General features: G+C 41.8%; 1 protein-coding gene across 1 annotated transcript in view; it reads left to right on the forward strand.

Moving 5' to 3' along the window:
* Positions 1–21,232, forward strand: part of LOC122800390 (uncharacterized protein K02A2.6-like) — a 172,772-nt gene that overhangs the window by 66,786 nt on the left and 84,754 nt on the right. The window contains 4 exon segments of the mRNA XM_044069838.1: positions 13,428–14,145; positions 14,386–16,299; positions 16,302–16,796; positions 16,799–17,132. Coding sequence (XP_043925773.1) covers positions 13,428–14,145; positions 14,386–16,299; positions 16,302–16,796; positions 16,799–17,132 — 3,461 coding nt within the window.

The raw sequence follows: 21,232 nt of genomic DNA on the forward strand, positions 1-21,232 counted from the left end.
AAGTCCGACTAGGTTCCACAGATCCTGTTTTCAGCGGAGGCCCGGGGAGAAATGCTCCAGAAGCATGTCTTTACAATTAGAAGATAAACATAAGAAACAGTGATTCCCTTACTGGATTTCTTAACTCTTTACATCCGAATGATGCCTCCAGGTGCACCCACAGTTAACTCCTACTGATGCCTCTAGACATCAAATATTGCTTGTTCATACTTGCATCAATAATTCCAAAACCATGCTATGTACAAGGTTTTAAAAGATTTCATCTTAAACCTTACACAATGGCAAACTCAACTGCAGTAATACTTGACCTCTGTCTAGTGAAGGAACAGCGATATTAACTGTTGTTTTTATGATATTAATTAATATAGATATAATTTTCACATTTTTCTAAATATCTCAACAACCAAGTAACACAAACAGAACTCCTTAGCCTCATATGAAAAAAGAAAAAAGGCAGATGCCATCTCTAGAATGTTGCCATGCAACCTAGTCTCCAGGGAAGACTATGTGGTATGCAAACAGTGACACTTGAACTTTCCAGGCTACTCCGAGTGGGAAGTGTATGTGGTCTCTGAGCATGGGAGGGATGAGGTAGAAGAACCGTCTGCCTACAAATGTGTCAATCACCTAAAAAGGGGATGATACATAAGCTTGCAGAATTAATCTTGCTGGAAGGGAATGGAAAAGACAACGGGTTCCACCTTTTGAATTCTAAGTGATGTCATGGAGAAACGAATCAAGGATGCTATTTGTTTCATATTATTCAAGTGAGAACTACTGAAATTTAATTTTTCTTTTTCTTTTTGGAACAGACTCAATTGCCGAATTTATAGCAAAGAACAGGGATCTGTAACCTTAAGACAAGAAATCCCCAGATGGTAACAGCTCAGTTCCATTTTTTTTTTAAGGAGGAGGTGTGAACCCCTGAAGAAACCAGAGAGCCAAGCGGAGGACACAAAAAGCTGTGCCAACCACTCTGCATACTGAGGTCACAGGTATGCGATAGAATCTGATATGCTGAAATGGCAGGAAGGGCATCCGACTTTGACTTAGTAAGTAACTGTCAACCGCCCAGAGATTCATACTTATAAAAATGATATTTTCATGCCACACAGATGAAATATTGAAGAAATACACAGTTGGTGGGCGTAAACCTCTACCTCTCAGAGCATAGAATCTGAACAATTTTAGGTATTGCTCTTACAACTAAGAAACTTGTTAAAGCATATGTTTACCAAATACAACTTCAACAGCCATCAAGCGTAATACCTAAGAAGGCAGACAGAACTAGTTAGGTAATTGTGGAGGCTGCTAGGCTCTACTGCTAAAAAAATAACTACCAACACATAGAGAAGCCTGCACAAACATAACAGATATGATACCCAAGCAGGCAGACAGAACCAGCTAGGTAAATGTGGAGGCTGGTAGGCTCCACTGTTACAACAATAACTACCAACATATAGAGAAGCATGCGAAAAGGTAACAGATATGGGTTAACTCAACAGACGATACTGAACGCAGTCAGTCACGTAAACTCCCCACTGACTGACTCAAACGGACCCATGTATTTACAGCTCTTACACTTTAAAAAGGGAGGAAACTACACAAGTAAAAGGCCCACCCTGAGGCTGTAGGCTGCAATAGGGCGAGATTAATAAGCAACCCAGAAATAACTAACTGAAACTAAGAAAGACAAAGTCAATAAATATAGATAGAGATGTGTATTTTATATATATATATATATATATATATATATATATATATATATATATATGTGTGTGTGTGTGTGTATATATATATCTATATATATATATATATATATATATATATATATATATATATAGTTTAGTATCACATGTTCGACAGTGCACTGTTCGAGTGTACAGATGTCCGAACAAAATGTTTAGAAATCAGAACACCGAACGCTGTAAATGCCGAACTGAGCATTTCAGTAAAGTCGAATGTCGAACATGTCGACTACACTGAAATGCTCAGAATTTGCACAACATTCTACAACAGTTTTTTCACACCCCCCCACTCATATATACAAACTCCGAGATCACACTACACTGAGGAAAGGGTACTTTTCCTGATCCCCACTATAGTGCGATCTGCACTACATTGTCGAACCTTGCTATAGCGAATGTTCGCTATTGTAAGGTTCGACAATGCAGCAATCACACTTCCGGTTCTGCTACCTGAGTTTTGTACATTGGTTGATTGCACATAGTGCGATTGACAATGTCATAGTAAACCTATATATATATATATATATATATATATATATATATATATATATATATATATATATATATATATATATATATATATATATATATATAAGCATATACACACACATTTATACTTTATACTCCTCTCCATTGCACAATCCCCTCCTCCGCTTCCTACCCCTTCCTGTTTTTTTTTGCCACACTCCACTCCTGTATACCTTCCTCCCTTCTTTCTTCAAACCCTTGACACCAACCACTCCCCCTACTGGTTACCTATACCTAACATTCCTACAACCTTTCTTCTAGGCCCAACTTTTACCTCCCTCTTAACTACTGGCCCTTCTTACTGAAGTGCCTTTTTTCAATCCAAGCCTTTCTTCTATTGCCTCCCCTTTTTCTCCTATACACTCTCACCTCATATAACTCTCACCTAATTCCAACTTACTTTCATCCTGCAAATACCAATGCCAATGTCTTCACACATCCTCTGCAATTTTTCCCTATCTGCTCATCTATCTTTCCTTTAAATACTATCCTCCCCAGAATCAAAATTCCCCCCTTCCTTTACCACCTCTTTTGAAAATAAAATAAAACAGTCACTATACAAACAACATTTCTTCCCTAAGTCTCTACTACTATCAGGTGACATTCACCCAAACCCTGGCCCAACACCCCCCCAAGTCAATAAAACTAACACTCCTAACCAGTCTTACACTACTCCTCCAAAAAAGCAAGTATCTTTTTACTCCATGAATCTTAGAAGCACCCTAAACAAAATTAGTGAATTCCATGCCTGGATGGCTACCCACACCCCTAATATAATTGCCCTGACTGTAACATGGCTGAAGCCACAAAACCGTGACAGCGATATCCTCTCCCCTGGATATAATATTCTTAGACTAGACAGACAAAAGAAAATAGGGGATGGAGTGGCCATTGTATATTCAAACCATCTTACTCCTTCAAGTCTAAACCAACCCTCTCCCTCCTTCTCACCTGCTGAACTCCTGACAGCTAACTTTAAACTTAACAATTACACCACTATCACAGTCATATCTATCTACATTCTCCCTGGAGATAACATTACCCTTCTAGAAAACATTCTCTCTTACCTTTCTCAAAACATCTACAATGATAATATTCTTCTTGGTGTTATTAACTGGCTAACTCTTCAGTCCCCAAACACTACTTCATACATCAACTTACATGGCTTTGTACAACTTATCTCAACTCCCAACCATACAAACAGATCACATACCCCCAGTTCTCTCATAGATTGGATTTTAGTCACAGATCCCCACAAATACCATAACCCTGAGACCGTACCCGACTCCCTAAGTGATCACTCCACTGTGAAAGTTCTTAGATACACTCCTCATTTCAATAGGCCTCACAGATACATAACCTGTCACAAACTATCCACCCTCTGTCCTGAGACTTTTAATGCCTTCCTCTCCAAGATAAACTGGACACATCTAACCTACCTCCCCCTTGATGAAGCTGTCCACTCATTCAAATCTACTTTCCTTAACATCCTTAACTCTCTTGCTCCACCCCGCACTGTTCGCATCAAATCTAATATATCCCCTTGGCTTACCAATGCCACCTGCACCCTAATGAAAACTAGAGACAGGGCATTGAAAAGGTAGGTAAAAACTAAGCTCCATTCCCATTTGCAAAAATATAAAGAACTAAGAAATCAGGCAAAAAAACACATCCACAAAGACAAAAAGAACTCCTACTTTAACCCCTGAACTGCCCAAAAAAATGATTCCAAGCAATTTTGGAACTCTATAAACCAAATCCTGCACCCTGCTAACCCTTTTTCTTCCAACTCCTGCCCAAACAACTCACCATAAGATACAGCTACCTCATTCAATTCCTATTTCATTGAATCCATATCTAAGTTGATAAATTCCTTTTCCTATACTACCAACTCAACTAACGTTTCCAAATCCTCTCCTACTCTCAACTCCTCTGCCACTTTCTCTCTTATACCTGTACCCACTAACTATATAAAATCCTTGCTCTCTAAACTTAAACCATGCTCTGCTTCTGCTGACAACCTGCCTCCCTATTTCCTACAAATTGCTACTGAATCCCTTGCCCTCCCTGTATGAATCATAATAAATTGCTCCATCTCAGACTCTAAGGTCCCATCCATCTGGAAAGAATTCTACACCGTATCCATTCACAAAGGAGGTAACTCCACAGACATTACAAACTACACCATATCAATTCACAAAGGAGGTAACTCCACTGACATTACAAATTTCAGACCCATCGCAATCCTCTCACTACTCTCAAAAATACTGGAAAAATGCATACACAAGCAAATCGTGAAATACCTTCTACAGGAAAACTTGCTCACACCTACACAGCATGGTTTTCACCCTAAACATAGCACGACAACTGCCCTTATATCCTTTGTTAATACTACTGCTCTAGCCAGAGACAATAATAAGTTGGTCTCCCGCCTATTCCTCGACCTTTCAAAAGCCTTTGATACGGTCTCTCACCCTCTTCTGCTGAACAATCTGGCTAACATAAACTTATCTGCCTCTACTATTACCTGGTTTTCCAGCTATCTCACTGACCATCTACAGTCAGTGAGATGGCTCTCAGGTCTCTCCCCTCCTCTTCCTGTCAAAATGGGAGTCCCCCAAGGATCTATCCTTGGCCCATTACTATTCAATATATTCACTAATCAACTCTACACCTTCTGTCCACAGTCATCTCTTGTACAATACGTAGATGACTGCACCGTCATCCCCACTGCAGATGCACCCTCTGACCTTATCTCTGCAACCCAAGCATTTTGTAACTCAGTCAAATCCTAGCTCTGTGACAACTAGCTAATTCTTAACACTAAATAGACAAAACTCTTACTATTTCTCCCAAAGAAGTTCACCCACCTAAATCTACATTTTCTGTACTGTTCCCCAATAACTCCCCCATTAATGTTGAACCTAGTACAAAACTACTAGAAGTAATGACAGATGACCAACTCAAGTTTGAGCTACATGTAAACAACTGCATCAAAAAGACACACCAAAAACTTGGCCCTCTTTATTGAAACAAAAAAGTTTCTAATTAACAAAGCAAAAATAACCCTCTCTCATGCATACCTCCTACCTAGCCTTCTATATAGCTGCCAAATACTTACCAGTCTTAACTCCACATTACTAACTAGTCTACCTGCAAGGTTGCCAGATTCGCTGCTCACCAAACCCAATTCGCTACGATCATACAATACGCAGATGATACAGCCCTTATCTGGTCTGCTCCAACCTTCCAAGAACTTCAAGATAAGACACAAAAATCATTTCAGGAAATAGAAACCTACCTATCCAACCTACAGCTCACTCTAAACCCTAATAAGACCAAACTAATTATTTTCACCAACAAACCATCCAGTAACCACTTTCCATCCCTCATTATTCATTCCACCAATGGAACCACAATTGAACCCACAAACCATACCAAACTCCTAGGTGTAACTACAGACAACAGGCTGAAATTTGACATTCACATTTCCCTGGCAATTTAAAAAAGTCCATGCCAAACTTGGATCTCTCTACCATGCAAAACCTTTCCCGACAAACCAAGCCAGACTAGCCACTGCAGGATCCCAACTTCTATCTACCCTACTTTACTGCTCACACATATTTACAAACCTGCACAAAACTGACCTAAACAACTTATCATCCTGCTATAATAAAATTACAAAATTTGCCAGCAATCATCCTCATAAATCTCATCACTGCTCTGCTCTCTACCAAATGAATTGGCTTGAACTTCCCAACCTGTTAACACTAAACCATCTCACCTTTACATACCAAATCATTCACAACCCCAACCTATGCCCCTCACTTTCCTCCCTAGTTCAACCTCAAGTCAGTACAAGGTCCCTTAGATCTTCAGACAGACTGTTGCTAAAAATAACCTAGTCGCACAACTACCATGGCGACTGCCTTTGCTCTAATAAAATAGCTAAGGCCTAGAATGCTCTCCCCCAACACATTCAAAACACTCCCAGCTATTCTTCCTTTAAAACAAAAACTAGAGAACAGCTCAAATCCAGCTGGATCTGCTCTTGCTGTTCTCCTGGATAATCAATCCTCCCTCCCTAATTACTTTTCTCTGTTCCCCTCTCAAAGGAACTTTAACTCTGACTCTAGACCATTTTAGAATTTGTAGCTATGTTGTAAACAATGTATACTATAAATGTGCTATAACTTGATGACACCATAGATGTTTCTCTGTCAATCAATATCACTCACTGATATTCTTTATTTACAATGCTGTTTACAGCATAATCTTTGACTAATTTTATCTCTGGTCTTCTGGAATATACATGTATAATTTTTGTATTGTGTATTATTATATGTATGTAATTTTGTTCTCATGTTTTTATGCTTTTTATGATTTTGTACTATTTTGGACAATGCTATTGTGTGTGGAGCTTTTCTCCCTGGGTCTCCACTGAAAACGGGCTCCATAGCCCAGTCGGACCCTACCCGGTTAACAAATGTAAAATAAATAAATAAATAAAATAAATACATCGCATCATTGTCTTTCACTAAGCTACCTAAACTGGCTGGAATTACCTCACCAGCTTTTACTCTCTCAACTACAAATAATTCACTCTATACTACACATGAAATCCTTCTGCCCTAGCCTGTCTACCCTTATCTCTCAATATTCCCCCACAATGTCCCTATGTCGCTCTGACCTTAACCTACTACAAATATTCAAACCTAAGACTAAAATCGGCTGCAACCTCTACAGCTACAATCCTACCATATCATGGAACAAATTACCACTAGAAATCAGGTCCCTCAAACATCCAATCAATTCAAAACTGCCACTAGAGAGCACCTCCAAACTCACTGGTCCTGCCTCTGCACTTATCCTCCCTGATCGAGCCCATTATTTCATATGTAATCATCAAAATGTTGAATCTTTTTAGCTCGTATATCTCAAAGTATCACTCTTCTTCTCCATCTCTTATCTCCATTTCTAATGTCACATACCTCATGAAATAACTACATACACTATGAACTCTTTTCACTGTTTATTGAAAATGTTTGTATCAAATAATTTCTGTTATGTATTCTTATATTTTTTCCAATATTATTTTTCTGATAAAATGTATTTCATTGTACGTATACATTGTAACCCGTTGACACGAAAATTGTAAAACTGTGGAGCTTTTCTCCCCAAGCTACTTAGCTCAGTCAAACTAACCTGGTCAACAAATGTAAAATAAAATAAAATAAAGTAAAAATAATAAAGATATATATTATATATCCGGTTGTTTGAAGGAGGTAAGGCTAGAATTTAGAGAAATGTAGAAAATTAAGCTACCTGAAAGCTTGAGAACAAGGAATCTTCTGTCTTGCTTCTTAGGCGGCAAGCGAGATCGAAGGAGTTGGAGGTTGGGTGTTGCATTATGGGAAGAGGGACGAGCTTGAGATTAGGATATGAAGTCTGGAAAATATGGCCAAGTCAGATCCGAGGATCGGATCCGTAACCTATCAGTGAGGGAGAATGAAGAGGACAACATCATATTAGTACTCCTCTTCAGATAGATACAGTCATAACAGGCCTATGACTTACAGTATGTGGATAACATTCTCTCATTTGATCATCATATTTCTACCACAGTCAGGAAATCCTTCTGTCCAGCCCAGTTAATTAACAAAGGGAATATCTTATAGATCCAGAGAAGTCATCCTACCTGTCTTCCCTTATCAGATTGATCATTGAATATAATGCTTCCTTTGGCACGTACAAACTCAAGCATGTCGCTCAACTCTAAAGGCCTGAAAGATTTCTAACCAAGAAAATTAAATCTCTTAAATCCTTCAATTACCCTGATAGACTAAAATGACTCTCCTTACACTTAATAGCCTACAGGTTGCTGAGAGGGGACCTGTGTCTTGTTTTTTGAGCTCAAGCTGGGAAAGACCCATTCCTGTTAGAACTCCTATTTCTTCACAAAACCAGTATCTCTTGCAAACACCTGCACTAACGACTTAAATATACACCAACAAATAAACAAGACTTGCTGAACAGAGAGGTTTCTAATTTAATATATCCCAAGCCTATGGAATAAGTTACCATTACAAGTCGACCAAAATACTACTTTAGCTAACTTTATGGCTAGTCATGATTACTGGAGGGGTAAACACAAATTTACACCTGGGCGATCTTGTATGGCCTTACTTGATTTGAAAGGTGAGTACTATTAAGTGCTTGAAAAGGGTGACAAAAACTTTTAAGTTTGCTTGCTTAAAGGTGTACAGTATATGGTTAGGCATCTTAATGGTCTCCATGATTGCTCCCCTAGTATCTTTCTATGTTCCTATGCTATCCAAGAGTTTATTTTGGATTTTAATGGTATGACACTTTGCAAGTTTTTAACCCCATGAAGGTAGATTTCACATTCTATGCTCCCACAAGTAATGTTGCCAGTAGGCTAGATTATTTCCTGTTGAGTACTAACCTTATATCGGCAGTAGTAGGCACTGAGATATCTCTCCGCACTCCCAGATCATTGTTATGTAGTTCTGGAGTTAAAGGATAGGGTATTTACCCTTTCCCCTCCATGTTAGAAATTGGATCCATTCTTTCTTTCTTGGCTGATACATAGGGGAAATTGAAGGAATCTACACAAACATTCTGGTAGGGGCATATGGTCAGTGTGGATACTATCTTTAGGAAATGGGTACTATTTAAACAATATATTAGGGACACAACATTAGGGACATTGTGGCTACACCCAAAAGGCAGAACAAGTTTAATTCCAGCTGAATTAATTAGTATGAAAGGCAAATTGGACAACTTTTCCAAGAATATAAGCAAGCTAATTGCAAGGATGGTAACATCTTAGGGTGGGTCAGAATGTTGAAATAAGAATGTGAAGTGTTGCAATTTAATACTATATAAGACAGATTTCAACTAGTCAAGGTGTTTCACTGGGCAAAATGGATTTCATCTCCTAAAATGTTAGCATATAGACCGAGGGAAAAGAGGAAGGAAAAATGGTTATTTGTATTCAGGATGGACAGTCACTTGATTTATGAACCCAGCTTAATAGGAGGGTATTTATGGAACTATTTCAGGCAAATTTATGAAAGAAATGAGGCCCAGAGTAACAAACATTTTTCTCTTTTTCTACAGGCAATACAGATTATGATGGTAAAGGGGAAGGGAGGAGGGCCAGTATAAGTAGGAAGCACCATAACATATTGAAGAGATTCAGGAAGTGATTAGTGGTTTGACAGCTGAGAAAGCTCCAGGGCCAGATGGGCTACAGATTAATTTTTATAAACTAAGCAGGAAAATTATTAGCAATCCCCTGCACAAATTGATTTGTAAAGCAGAGGTGCTAGGGTATTGTCTAAAAATCTGGCACACCACAGACTTTCTGTTATTATTAAAGCCAGGGAAAAATCCACAACATCCTGCCAGTTATCACCTATGTCCCTCTTGCAAATGTAAACAAAGACCTTAGCTAAAACATTGGTGAAATATTTGGAAATTACATTACCAAACTAAGGGTATTCCTCCAAGTAAGGGTTTACGAAAGGGTGGCAAAGAGGCCAAGACTTGTTACAAGTTTGGCAAAATCAGACCTAATTTCCTCAGTCTGTACTTTGTGTAGACCTACAAAAGGCATTTGATATGTTAACATGGCATTTATTCTGGCAGGCTTCAGGTAAAGTATAGTAAATTTGCCATAACAGTTGTTCAAATGATCAATTATGCAATAGCCTTAGCTATATGGGTTATATACTGCATAGGATGTAACAGCTAGTCGGCTGTTATATACACCATAGGATATAACAGCCAACCAGCTTTGAAAAAGTTAGGGCACTTTCCACCCACTCAAACCATCGGTCAGTTTGAGCTGAGCTGACTAAAAACACAGTGCTGGGCATCAAACCCTTCAGAGCTTTCATGCCAACAGATAGATGAAGGCTGAGCCCTGAAAGGATGATTCAAGGAATAACACAAAAATAAATGTCCACACCCTGGCATAAGCACATAAAAAAAGTGGATGGAGCACGGAAGCGGCTACTGCAGCAGTGATTATTCAAACATTTACTGTTGTGGTAAGTTTACTTATACAACCATATTACATTCAGCATACTGATTACGGCATCAATAGCCTTAACTAACTACATTTGGGAGGTGGAAGGAGAAGAATCCAGGAGCCCCTAGAGAATGGTCCTAAGAAAGCCTGATTTAGACCTAAAGAAGGAATCATGCTTATAATGCTTTGTAAAAGTAAGTACAGAGGACCAAATTGTGGCTTCCAGAATACTTCTAGAATCCAACCCTTTCCAACAAACCATAGATGAAGCCAAGGCCCTGGAAGAGTGGGCCTTGACCGTGCCTTGAATAGTTTTGCTGTGGTGAGAATAACAAAAGGTAATAAATAGCCTTAGACAACAATTAGGAAACAGTCTGTTCTGACAGAGATTGCCCATTCTTCTTACCTTCACAAGAAATGAACAATTGATCTGAAGATCTGAAAGATTTAGTTCCATCAAGGTAGTACCTGAGTTGTCTGTGAACATCCAAGGTATGGAGTATCCTTTCTCTATTTTTCGGCTCAGGAAAGAAAACAGGGGGATGGATAGTCTATATTAAAGAAAACTTGGATACCTTACCACTTTAGGCATAAAAGAAGGATTAGTTCTGAAAGAAACCCTGTCTTTGTGGAAAATGGGATAGGGTTGACTTGCCATAAGATCTTGCAACTCAGATACTCTTTTTGGAAAATTCAGAGCTACAAGTCAGCTAGGTTAGCTGGTTCAAATGGAATGAATGTTAGCTTCTCTAATACAAAATTAAAATCCCAAGGCAGAACCAGCATTTTTCAGGTTTCTTTGATTCCTCTTATGCAAAACACATATCAAAAACATTTTAACATGAGCGTGTATTGAAAGAAAAGGATCTAGGGGCAGACATGCTGAAATGGCCGAAAAAATAACATTGATGGAAGAGTAAGAAAGGCCATAGGATAGTAACTCACCCAAATATTGACAACCCAAGAACAGCTAGCCCTGGATGGGTGCTGATCATGTTATTGTCATTGCCAACTACACAACATTTTCAATTTACTAATTTATGATTTTCTAGTAGCAGGCTTTCTTGCCTCCTTTAGTACCTGCTGCACATCCTCAGTAAAGAGGTGCCTAAAGGGAATTAAGACCCTTATAGTCAGGCAGTCAGTTGAAGTTCATTAGGGATGGGGTATATCAAACACCTCTGTTCTTGTGTGAGTAGATCCAGTATGTGAGGAAGCTTGTGGTAATTGCCTCATGCAATTTCCAAAAGAAGATAGAAACATGGTTGTCAAGGCCAGAAGGGAGTCACCAAAATGATATTGGGGAATTCCTTCTGAATCTTCAGAAGTACCCTGGATATCAGTGGGATGGGTGGAAAAGCATACTGGAACATTACTATCCAAGGAAAAGAAAAGGCATCTGTCTCAAGGGCCTTCTTGCATGGAGTCCTGGAACAGAATCTTGCCAGCTGTTGCTCAAAGAAGAGGTAAATAGGTCTACCTACTTCAGGAGTCCCCCACAAATGAATCAAATCTTGGAAGACCTCATGACTTAGTTTCCATTTGTGAGGGTCTGCCTTTGCCTTGCTCAGCTTGTCTCTCAAACAATTTTGCTCTGATGGAATATAGAATGAGTAGACTGAGATTGTGCTGTAAAGTTATATCCCAAGCCAACATGGCTTGTCTGCACCGGCATACAACCTGGTTCCTCGTTTGTTGATGTATCACACAACTGTGCTACTGTCTGTAACAACTTGAAGAGGTCCTGCGGATCAAAATGATTCAGAGAGTTGAATGCCTTGATCAGGGAAGCATCTGTTTTATATTTATGTTCTTGTGTCTGTCCTTGGTGTCCCACACACCTTATGCTTTTATCCCTCCTGAAACTGCTCCAAAAACAGAGGTCTGAGGCATCTGTGGTGACTGACTACTTTGGAACAAGAAAGGAGAAGGGGAGACCAAGATATAAGGACATCTTCTGTCTTCACTAAGTGAATTCTCTTCTGACAATCCCCAGCATTGTAATTTTAAAAGCAAATGATGTTGATTCTGGGACCAAACAAACTTCAGATATCATTGTATCTTTGTCATGTCATTGCTAGAATCTCCTTATGCCTGACTGAAAGTGCTTCTCAAACAACCTGGAAATATAGAACTGATAAGCATATTTTTTTTGCACTTTAGCTGTTCAGTGTTCTGCACTGTCTTTATTTTTGCTTGACTGAATTACTTATATATTTTCTGACCAAATTTTGTTTTCTGATCTGTGCTGAAATTTTTATTTGTTAGAGTTTGCAGTGAACTTATTCCACGGTGGAAAATCTGGTGTAACAGCTTTTGTGTTATATGAATGTCTCAAGGCTTGGCTTTTGTCTTGGTGGTATAAAATATTACCTTTGTTGAATTCTTGCATATTATTGCTAGAATCTCCTTGTGCCTGACTGAGAGTGCTTCTCAAACAATCTGGAAATATAGAGCTGATAAGTATATTTTTTTGCATTTTAACTATTCAGTGTTCTGCACTGTCTTTATTTTTGCTTGACTGAATTGTTTATATATTTGCTGACCAAATTTTATTTTCTGATCTGTGCTGATTTTTTTTTATCCTACCCTCTCACCCATCTGCTGTTATGTTTTTAAACCTGGTGTCTTTTGCAGTTTCTGTAGTATCGGGCAAGTAATGCTGTTATTGTACTGTAGGGGCGCTCTGGGGAATTAGCAACATGTAATGTTGGTTCTGTATTTCTCTGGTAACTTGTTGTTTCCGGTGTATGTATGGATATGGAGAAGTTGTGAACATGTAGCATGGGTGCGCACCTGAAGGCTCTGAATAAAGAAAGGCCTTACAACTCCAGAACCGTGTGGTCTCCTTATTTCCCAGGATATAACATATTGGCGACGAGAGATGGGATGCCTCCGAGTCCGCTGCGAGTGAAGACGGCGGGGTGCAGTTAATGTCGGACGACGAAGAGACTGGGCCTGCCGGGGTTATGTCTGGTTCCATGTTGGGGTCGCTGGTTGCATACGATTGTCAGACCCAGACCTGGGAGGAGTATTGTGAAGTGTTGGAACATTTTTTTGAAGCAAACCAGATAATGGATGCGGGCCGGAAGCGAGCCATATTGTTGAGCTCGGTGGGCAGCAAGACGTACAGTCTGATGAGGAACTTATTGAGTCCTGATAAACCGGGGGATAAATCGTTCACGGAGTTGACGAGCTTGCTTCAGTCACATTATAACCCAAAGCCGAGTGCAATAGTCCAAAGGTTCAAGTTAAATTCAAGGACTAGACTGGCCAATGAAACGGTGACGGAGTATGTCGCAGTGCTGAGGGAACTGGCGCAACACTGTAATTATGGGGACAGACTGACAGAAATGCTACGAGATAGGCTCGTATGTGGCATTGCAGATGACCGCATACAACGCAGATTGTTAGCGGAGCCTGAGTTGTCATTTGAAAAGGCCTTGAAGTTGGCACAGGCCATCGAGACGGCGAATAAAGACATTCGTGATTTACAGCCAAGAACCATTGAAGGGGTGGGGAGCAGGAGTGCTACCCCACTGCCAGTGCATAAAGTGGTCGGGGAGCATAAATCACAAGGGAAGTCTGGTCAGTATGCTTGTTACAGGTGTGGTGGGGAACATCTGTCAAGGAACTGTCGTTTCTTAAATGAAAAATGTCATGCTTGCAGAAAAAAGGGCCATGTGAAGAAAATGTGCCGATCAACGCCCTCTAGGGACCAGCCAAGAAAGGGGGAGGAAAAGAGCAGTATGATGGACAGGAAGGGGAACCGGAAAATAAAACGGCAGTATGCACACCACATGCGTGAAGGTACAAATCAACACACCAGGGAAGAAGAGGAAGTGTTTACTATGTTTAACATGAAAGAGGCCAGGTGGGAAAGAGTTGATCCCATCACTACCCAGTTGGACTTAAATGGTAAAATGGTGCAGTTTGAAGTGGATACGGGATGTAGTGTGACAGTTCTGTCCAAGGCTGAGTATGGAAAGTTATGGCTAAAAGAAGCTCAGGAGCTGCGGGACTGTTCAGTGACTTTGAAAACATATACAGGTGAAACCGTTCCCACGCTGGGGATGGCTAAAGTAACTGTAAAACATAAAGATAAAGTCAAACAGTTGCCAGTCATGGTGGTAGCAGGTAATGGGCCAAACCTGTTGGGCCGGGCGTGGCTAAAGGAGCTGGAAATGGGTTGTCTACGGCTCCATAAAGTAGAACAGCAGGGGCTGGCTTTGCAAGATGTGCTGGAGAACAATGAAGAAGTGTTCAAAGAGGAACTGGGGACCTGGAAGGGTCCACCAGCCAAGATACACGTTAAAGGAGACGCAACGCCAAGATTTTACAAACCCCGACCCGTACCATACGCAATGAAGAAGAAAGTGGAGACTGAGTTGGAGCGACTCACCAAGCAAGGTATAATTGAACCAGTGAAGTTTTCGGAATGGGTGGCACCAATTGTTCCAGTATTAAAGCCAGATAATACTGTACGCATATGTGGGGACTACAAGCTAACAGTGAACCAAGTTTCGAAACTGGAACAGTATCCCTTACCCAAGGTGGAGGATGTATTTGAAAAGCTGTCGGGAGGTGAAAAGTTTAGTAAACTGGACCTCAGTCATGCATATCAACAAGTAGTTCTGGAAGAAGGGTCAAAGGCATATGTCACCCTTAACACACACAAAGGACTGTTCCAAGTAAATCGTTTACCCTTTGGGGTTTCCTCTAGTCCAGCTATTTTCCAGAGAATAATGGAGGGACTGGTGGCAGGAATTCCGAAGGTGGCTGTGTATCTGGACGACATCCTGTTGACGGGTAGGAACAATTGCGAGCATCTGGAGACTTTGAATGAGGTGCTAAGGCGACTGCGAGAGGCTGGTTTACGGGTGAAGAGGAGTAAATGTGCTTTCATGGCAAAGGAAGCAGAGTTCCTGGGTTACAAGGTGGATGCCTCGGGCCTACACCCCCTGCCAGACAAGGTAAAAGCCATCCAAGAGGCACCGGCACCCACAAATGTTACAGAGCTGAAGGCCTATTTAGGCTTACTCAACTATTATAACAGGTTCCTACCAAATCTGTCAACGCTGTTAGCTCCTTTACATAAACTGTTAAGGAAGGAGACCCTGTGGACGTGGCAGGAGGAACAAGATAAAGCGTTTGAGCAGTCCAAGGAACTAATGCAGTCTTCAGAGGTTTTGGTGCACTACGATAGTCACAAGGACTTAATTTTGTCATGTGATGCCTCACCTTATGGGTTAGGGGCCGTGTTGGCACACCGTATGCCAGATGGACAAGAGAGACCCATTGGGTTCATGTCACAAACCTTGACACCAGCGGAGTCAAACTATTCCCAGCTAGACAAAGAGGGTTTGGCTGTAATGTTTGGAATTAAGAGGTTCCACAAATACCTCTATGGCAGGAAGTTTACTGTCTACACCGATCATAAGCCTTTGTTGTCACTGTTCAACGAGATGAAGGCTGTGCCTCAGATGGTTTCTCCCCGCATTCAGAGATGGGCTGTAACATTGAGAGCTTATGAATATGAGATTGTTTATAAGCCCGGGAAACACCATAGTAATGCGGACGCGCTGAGCCGTCTGCCGCTACCGGGGCCTCTCCAGCGAGAGGAAACGGAAGACCGAATGTTGATGATGGAGGACATCACGTTGGTGTCAGCGAAGGAATTGAGCGAATGGACACGAAACGACCCGGTGTTGGCTCGAGTGTTTCAGTGGGTCCAGCAAGGCTGGACCACCCAACAACCTGATCCAGTTTTCCGGCCTTATGAGGTGAGGAAAACAGAGCTGAGTGTGCAAGATGGATGCGTGTTGTGGGGGGCACGAGTGATAATTCCGCCCCCAGGAAGACGTGCACTTTTACAACAGCTGCACCAAGGTCATGTGGGCATCACCCGAATGAAGGCCTTAGCACAAAGTTATTTCTGGTGGCCAAAGTTGGACCACGACATTGAAGTGCTGTGAAAGAGTGTAAAACCTGTCAGCAACATCGCAACTTACCTGTGGCGGCACCACTACACCCATGGGAGTGGCCGAGTAGACCTTGGCAGAGACTTCATATAGACTATGCAGGGCCTTTTATGGGGGCAATGTTTCTGATAATAATGGATGCTCATTCTAAATGGCTGGATGCCTACCCAGTCAAAACACCCACTTCCACCACTACCATTGAATGCCTGAGGAAGAGTTTCAGTAACCAAGGTTTACCAGAGACTATTGTTTCAGATAATGCTTCATGTTTTATGAGTGGAGAGTTCAAAGGGTTCCTGGAAAGAAATGGCATTGTACACGTCACATCAGCACCCTACCATGCGGCTTCAAATGGCTGTGCTGAAAGGGCTGTCCAGACCTTTAAAGCGATGATGAAAAAGGCCGGAGACGGAAGTATGGCAGCAAAAGTATCGAGGGTGTTATTCAACTACCGCATTACACCCCAGTCTACCACGGGATTGACCCTGCCGAGATGTTGCAAGGACGGAGATTAAGATCCACATTGGATCTGGTGCATCCCAACATCCGAGCTAAGGTAGAGGGGATACAGTGGAGGCAAAAAGTACATCACGATCGACGACGGAGAGAGAGAAGTTTCCTGGAGGGAGATGCCGTGATGACGCGAAACTTCAGTTATGGACCTAAATGGATTCCAGGGTTTATTGTCAGGAGCACAGGTCCCCTGTCGTACCAGGTGAGGTTGAATGGAGGTTCAGTGGTGAGGAGACATGTGGACCAGAGTCTGCGGAGTGTGCAGGAGAAGGACTCCCTGGAACTGCAAGCCCCGGAAATACCGTTAGTTTCGGGAGAAGGGTTCGCAGCGGCCGGAGGATCTCCGATATTGGGGGCCGAGGGAGACCGCCGGGACTTGGAAGGAGAGGTTCCCGAGGACCCAACTTTCCCAGGGATGGACACACCGATACCAGAGGTGGTAACTGTGACACCGGAGTCACCTAGAGTGGTACCATTGCGCCGTTCTAAGCGGGCACTGGTTAAACCTAGTTACTTGAAGGACTATCAATGTTACAATTGCATGTCTAGCTTAAAAGAGCAATCTAACTCGATTGTAGGGTAACCGTTTAATACTAGCCGGGTATTTAGACATTAAGTGCCTAGATGGTTTGGTTTAGGCTTGCTCCCTTGTTTTTCTTATGTAAGGAAGCGTATTCAGTGCTTAAGAGGGGAGGAATGTAGTATCGGGCAAGTAATGCTGTTATTGTACTGTAGGGGCGCTCTGGGGAATTAGCAACATGTAATGTTGGTTCTGTATTTCTCTGGTAACTTGTTGTTTCCGGTGTATGTATGGATATGGAGAAGTTGTGAACATGTAGCATGGGTGCGCACCTGAAGGCTCTGAATAAAGAAAGGCCTTACAACTCCAGAACCGTGTGGTCTCCTTATTTCCCAGGATATAACAGTTTCCCACCCCTACTGTAAATTTGATCTGGGACACTCCTCCCAATCCCATGTCATTAGCTCATTCTACCTAATACATCATTTGGGAAGGCTAAACCCCTTAGCCCCTTAACCTTGAAATATCTTGTGGTCCTGCTTTCTCCCTTTCCACTTTATAAAAAAAAGACACTTTATTCAGCTGCTTATATTTTTCTGTATTTGTGTTTCTTCCTACTGCTATGTTACTTCATCTTGCTTTTTCCTGCTACTTGCTGCTTGTTCTCTAAAGTGTTCAAGTGTATATTTTCTGTTGCATTTATTACTGCTTGTTTATAGCTTGTCTAAATTGTTAAGTTTTATTCTAAGCTCTTAGTTTTGGTTTAAGCACTTGGGTTTTAGGCCCCCCTTAGTGCTCCCTGGCCTTTCTCCCTCAGATTCTGAGAAATATGGATGGACAATTCCCTAGAGTTTCTCCTGCCAGTCTGGTTGATATGGGCATCCTGAGACAGTGTAGCAACTGCCTCATGTACACAGACAACCATCTACTACTACCACCTAGGAACACAATTTGTGAGAGATGCAATTGCATTAGGAACCAAGAGTCCATGCTCTCTCCCCCTCAAGCCAGTATATCTGGCACCGAAAAGGTTGTCAACAGAATCTCTACACCTTAAACATCACCCACACCTACACAACACATACCCACATATGCGGAGGTCCTCCACACAAACATACCCAAACAAAAGAGACCTCTGAGGCAAAAATACACGTGATCTCCACAGCCTTCCACGCCACATACCACATGTAGCCACACACCTGTGTTTCACAGCCACTAAGGCTTCACCATAAACCCAAAATATTAGTCATGGGAGACTCCATTGTGAGACACACAGATGTGTCTCTCACCAGGCTGGATAAGTAGAAAGTCACGGTTAGTTGTCTGTCAGGTGCCAGAATCCACTATATCACATACGCACTCAAGTCTCTCAACAACAGGTACTGTTATGACTTTGTCATAGTCCATGTTGGAGTGAATGACATGAGACACACCTCTCTGGACTATATGAAGAGAGAGATGATTGAGCTTGCTGATTATGTGTCCCAGGCAGGTATGTCCCGAGCCTTAAGCAGCATTCTGCCATCACCCAGAATTTTGACTCAATACAAACAGAAAATGATTGACTCTAACAATTGGCTTAGTTTCTGGTATCATTCCAAGGTGATCCAATACCTGACAGGCTGGGATGATATGATCGACAGACCATGATGATTTGCCAGAGATGGCCTGCATCTGTCTCACCTGTGCTTCAGGCTTCTGGCAAAGGCTCTTGCCTCCCCCATAGTCCCTTTTTAGGAAAATTTCTGAGGTCGATAAAACCGACATACAAATGTCAACAAAATGCAAATTAAAGGTCATGCTACTAAACGCTAGGAGTCTAAACATGAAACTGCACTCACTGCAAGCATCCTTAACCCTGGAAAAATGCTGACATCTGTGGAGTTACAGAAAGCTGGTTCAAAGCTGTGGAGAAAGCCCCAGGCTTACCTGGTTACTCATCCTATCATACATTCAGACCCCAAACTGTGGGCAATAAAGCCAAAGGAGGTGGAGTTTCAATATACATTAAAGACATACACACCTCCAGGCTGGTCAAACAATATGATGCACAGGAAACACTCCAGGTGCAGTTAACCATTGACAAGACCCCTATTCAAATCATAGCTAGCTACTGGCTACCAAATCTGACTCAAGATTCCCTATCTGCCTATTTGGACCTGTTTGAATCTAGATTCAACCCTTTACCTGACCCTGGGTGACGTTAACTTCCCAAATATTGATTGGAAGAACTATTCATGCCAGAACACAAATGCCCAGACATTCCTCGATTTTACCAATGGAAATGCTTTGGAACAGTTAGTTGATACCCTCACAAGAGGTGATAATATCTTGGACTTTGTATTAGCCAACATGAGTAACCACTGCAGCATCCCTATAGTATCATTCTCCCTGGTAAGAGCCGGCCATAAAATAGTCACTTTTGAAGTCAGTATTTCCCCCAACCCACCTCTAGCTAGGATCAGACAAAAAAACTTCTCCAAAACTGATTACAGCCTCCTGATGGATGGTATAAACAGCTTCACAGCCCCTTTCCCTCTGTAGGAACTGGCAGCAATATCCAAAACTACACCAAGGTGCTATACAAGCATTTATATAGATGCATAGAATCAGGAATACCCGACAGGACTAAATCATCCTCCGCAAGGAAGAGTAAACCTGTCTGGTGGACTTCAGCAATAAATAAACTCTATAATAAAAGGAAAAAATTGCTGTCCAAGACAAAGAAGGAGCAGATGCCCAATTGGAAGCAATGCCTCTTTAGCCTGAACAAGCAAATAAGAGCACTAGTGAAATCCTCCAAAGCAAACTTCGAGTCCAAATTGCCACATCTACTAGAAACAATCATAAGGCCTTTTTCATATATGTCTGCAACCTCAAAGGAAGCATCCAGATCTGATCAGAACTGGTGGTCAAGGACACCACATATACAAATGCTGTAGATATAGCAAACTTGCTGGCTGACAGATTCAGTAAAAACTTTACCGCTACGTCCCCCCCTCCATCAGTAAATCAGGATATCCCCAGTATGTGCCCTTTTTCCCTTATATCTAGGGAACAGGTCATCACTGCTCTCTCAAAGGCAAAAAATACAGCCACCATGGACCTGATAACATACAAGGCTGCATCCTATGTGAACTCAGGCAGGAACTTGCAGCACCATTAGGCGGCCTATTCAACCAAAGCCTGAGTACCGGCTTCATCCCAGCTGAGTGGAGAACAGCCACTGTCATCCCTTTACACAAAGGTGGAGTGTCCACTGATCCGGGAAATTATAGACCCATCAGCCTAACTAGCCTGATCTGCAAGGTCAAGGAACAGATTATCATGGACCTCATTAACAAGGACATTGGCAACCTCCAAACACTCATCACATACAGTTTGGCTTCATCAAAGGGAAGTCATGTCTGCTAAATTTGGTCGACTTCTTTGAGACTGTCATCAAAGCCATGGATGAGGGGAAGACAGCACACACCACCTACCTTGACCTGGCCAAAGCCTTTGACACTATTCCCCACTCAGGCATAATAGATAAACTCCCTCAACTAGGCATCACTCCATATGTTACCAGATGGGTAGCAAACTGGCTCACTGATAGAACTCAAGCAGTAGACCCGTAACAAGTGGCGTACCCCAAGGTTCAGTCTTGGGGCCTCTGTTATTTGGGATATACTTTTCTGAGGTGCAGGCCAAAACCAGTGGGCTACGGCTGACCATGTTTGCAGATGACTGCAAGCTGGGTGCTGTCATCAATTCCCCTAGTGATGTAGACATCCTCCAAGAGGGTCTCACTCAGACAAATGACTGGTGCCAGAAACATGGCCTCAAGCTGAATAGCAAAAAAAAAAGCATCATCATCATCAACCCCTTTGGAGAGAGTGTT

The sequence above is a fragment of the Protopterus annectens genome, chromosome 4.part0 (genome assembly GCF_019279795.1).
Source record: "Protopterus annectens isolate FY-2018-M chromosome 4.part0, PAN1.0, whole genome shotgun sequence".
Lineage (NCBI taxonomy): Eukaryota > Metazoa > Chordata > Ceratodontiformes > Protopteridae > Protopterus > Protopterus annectens.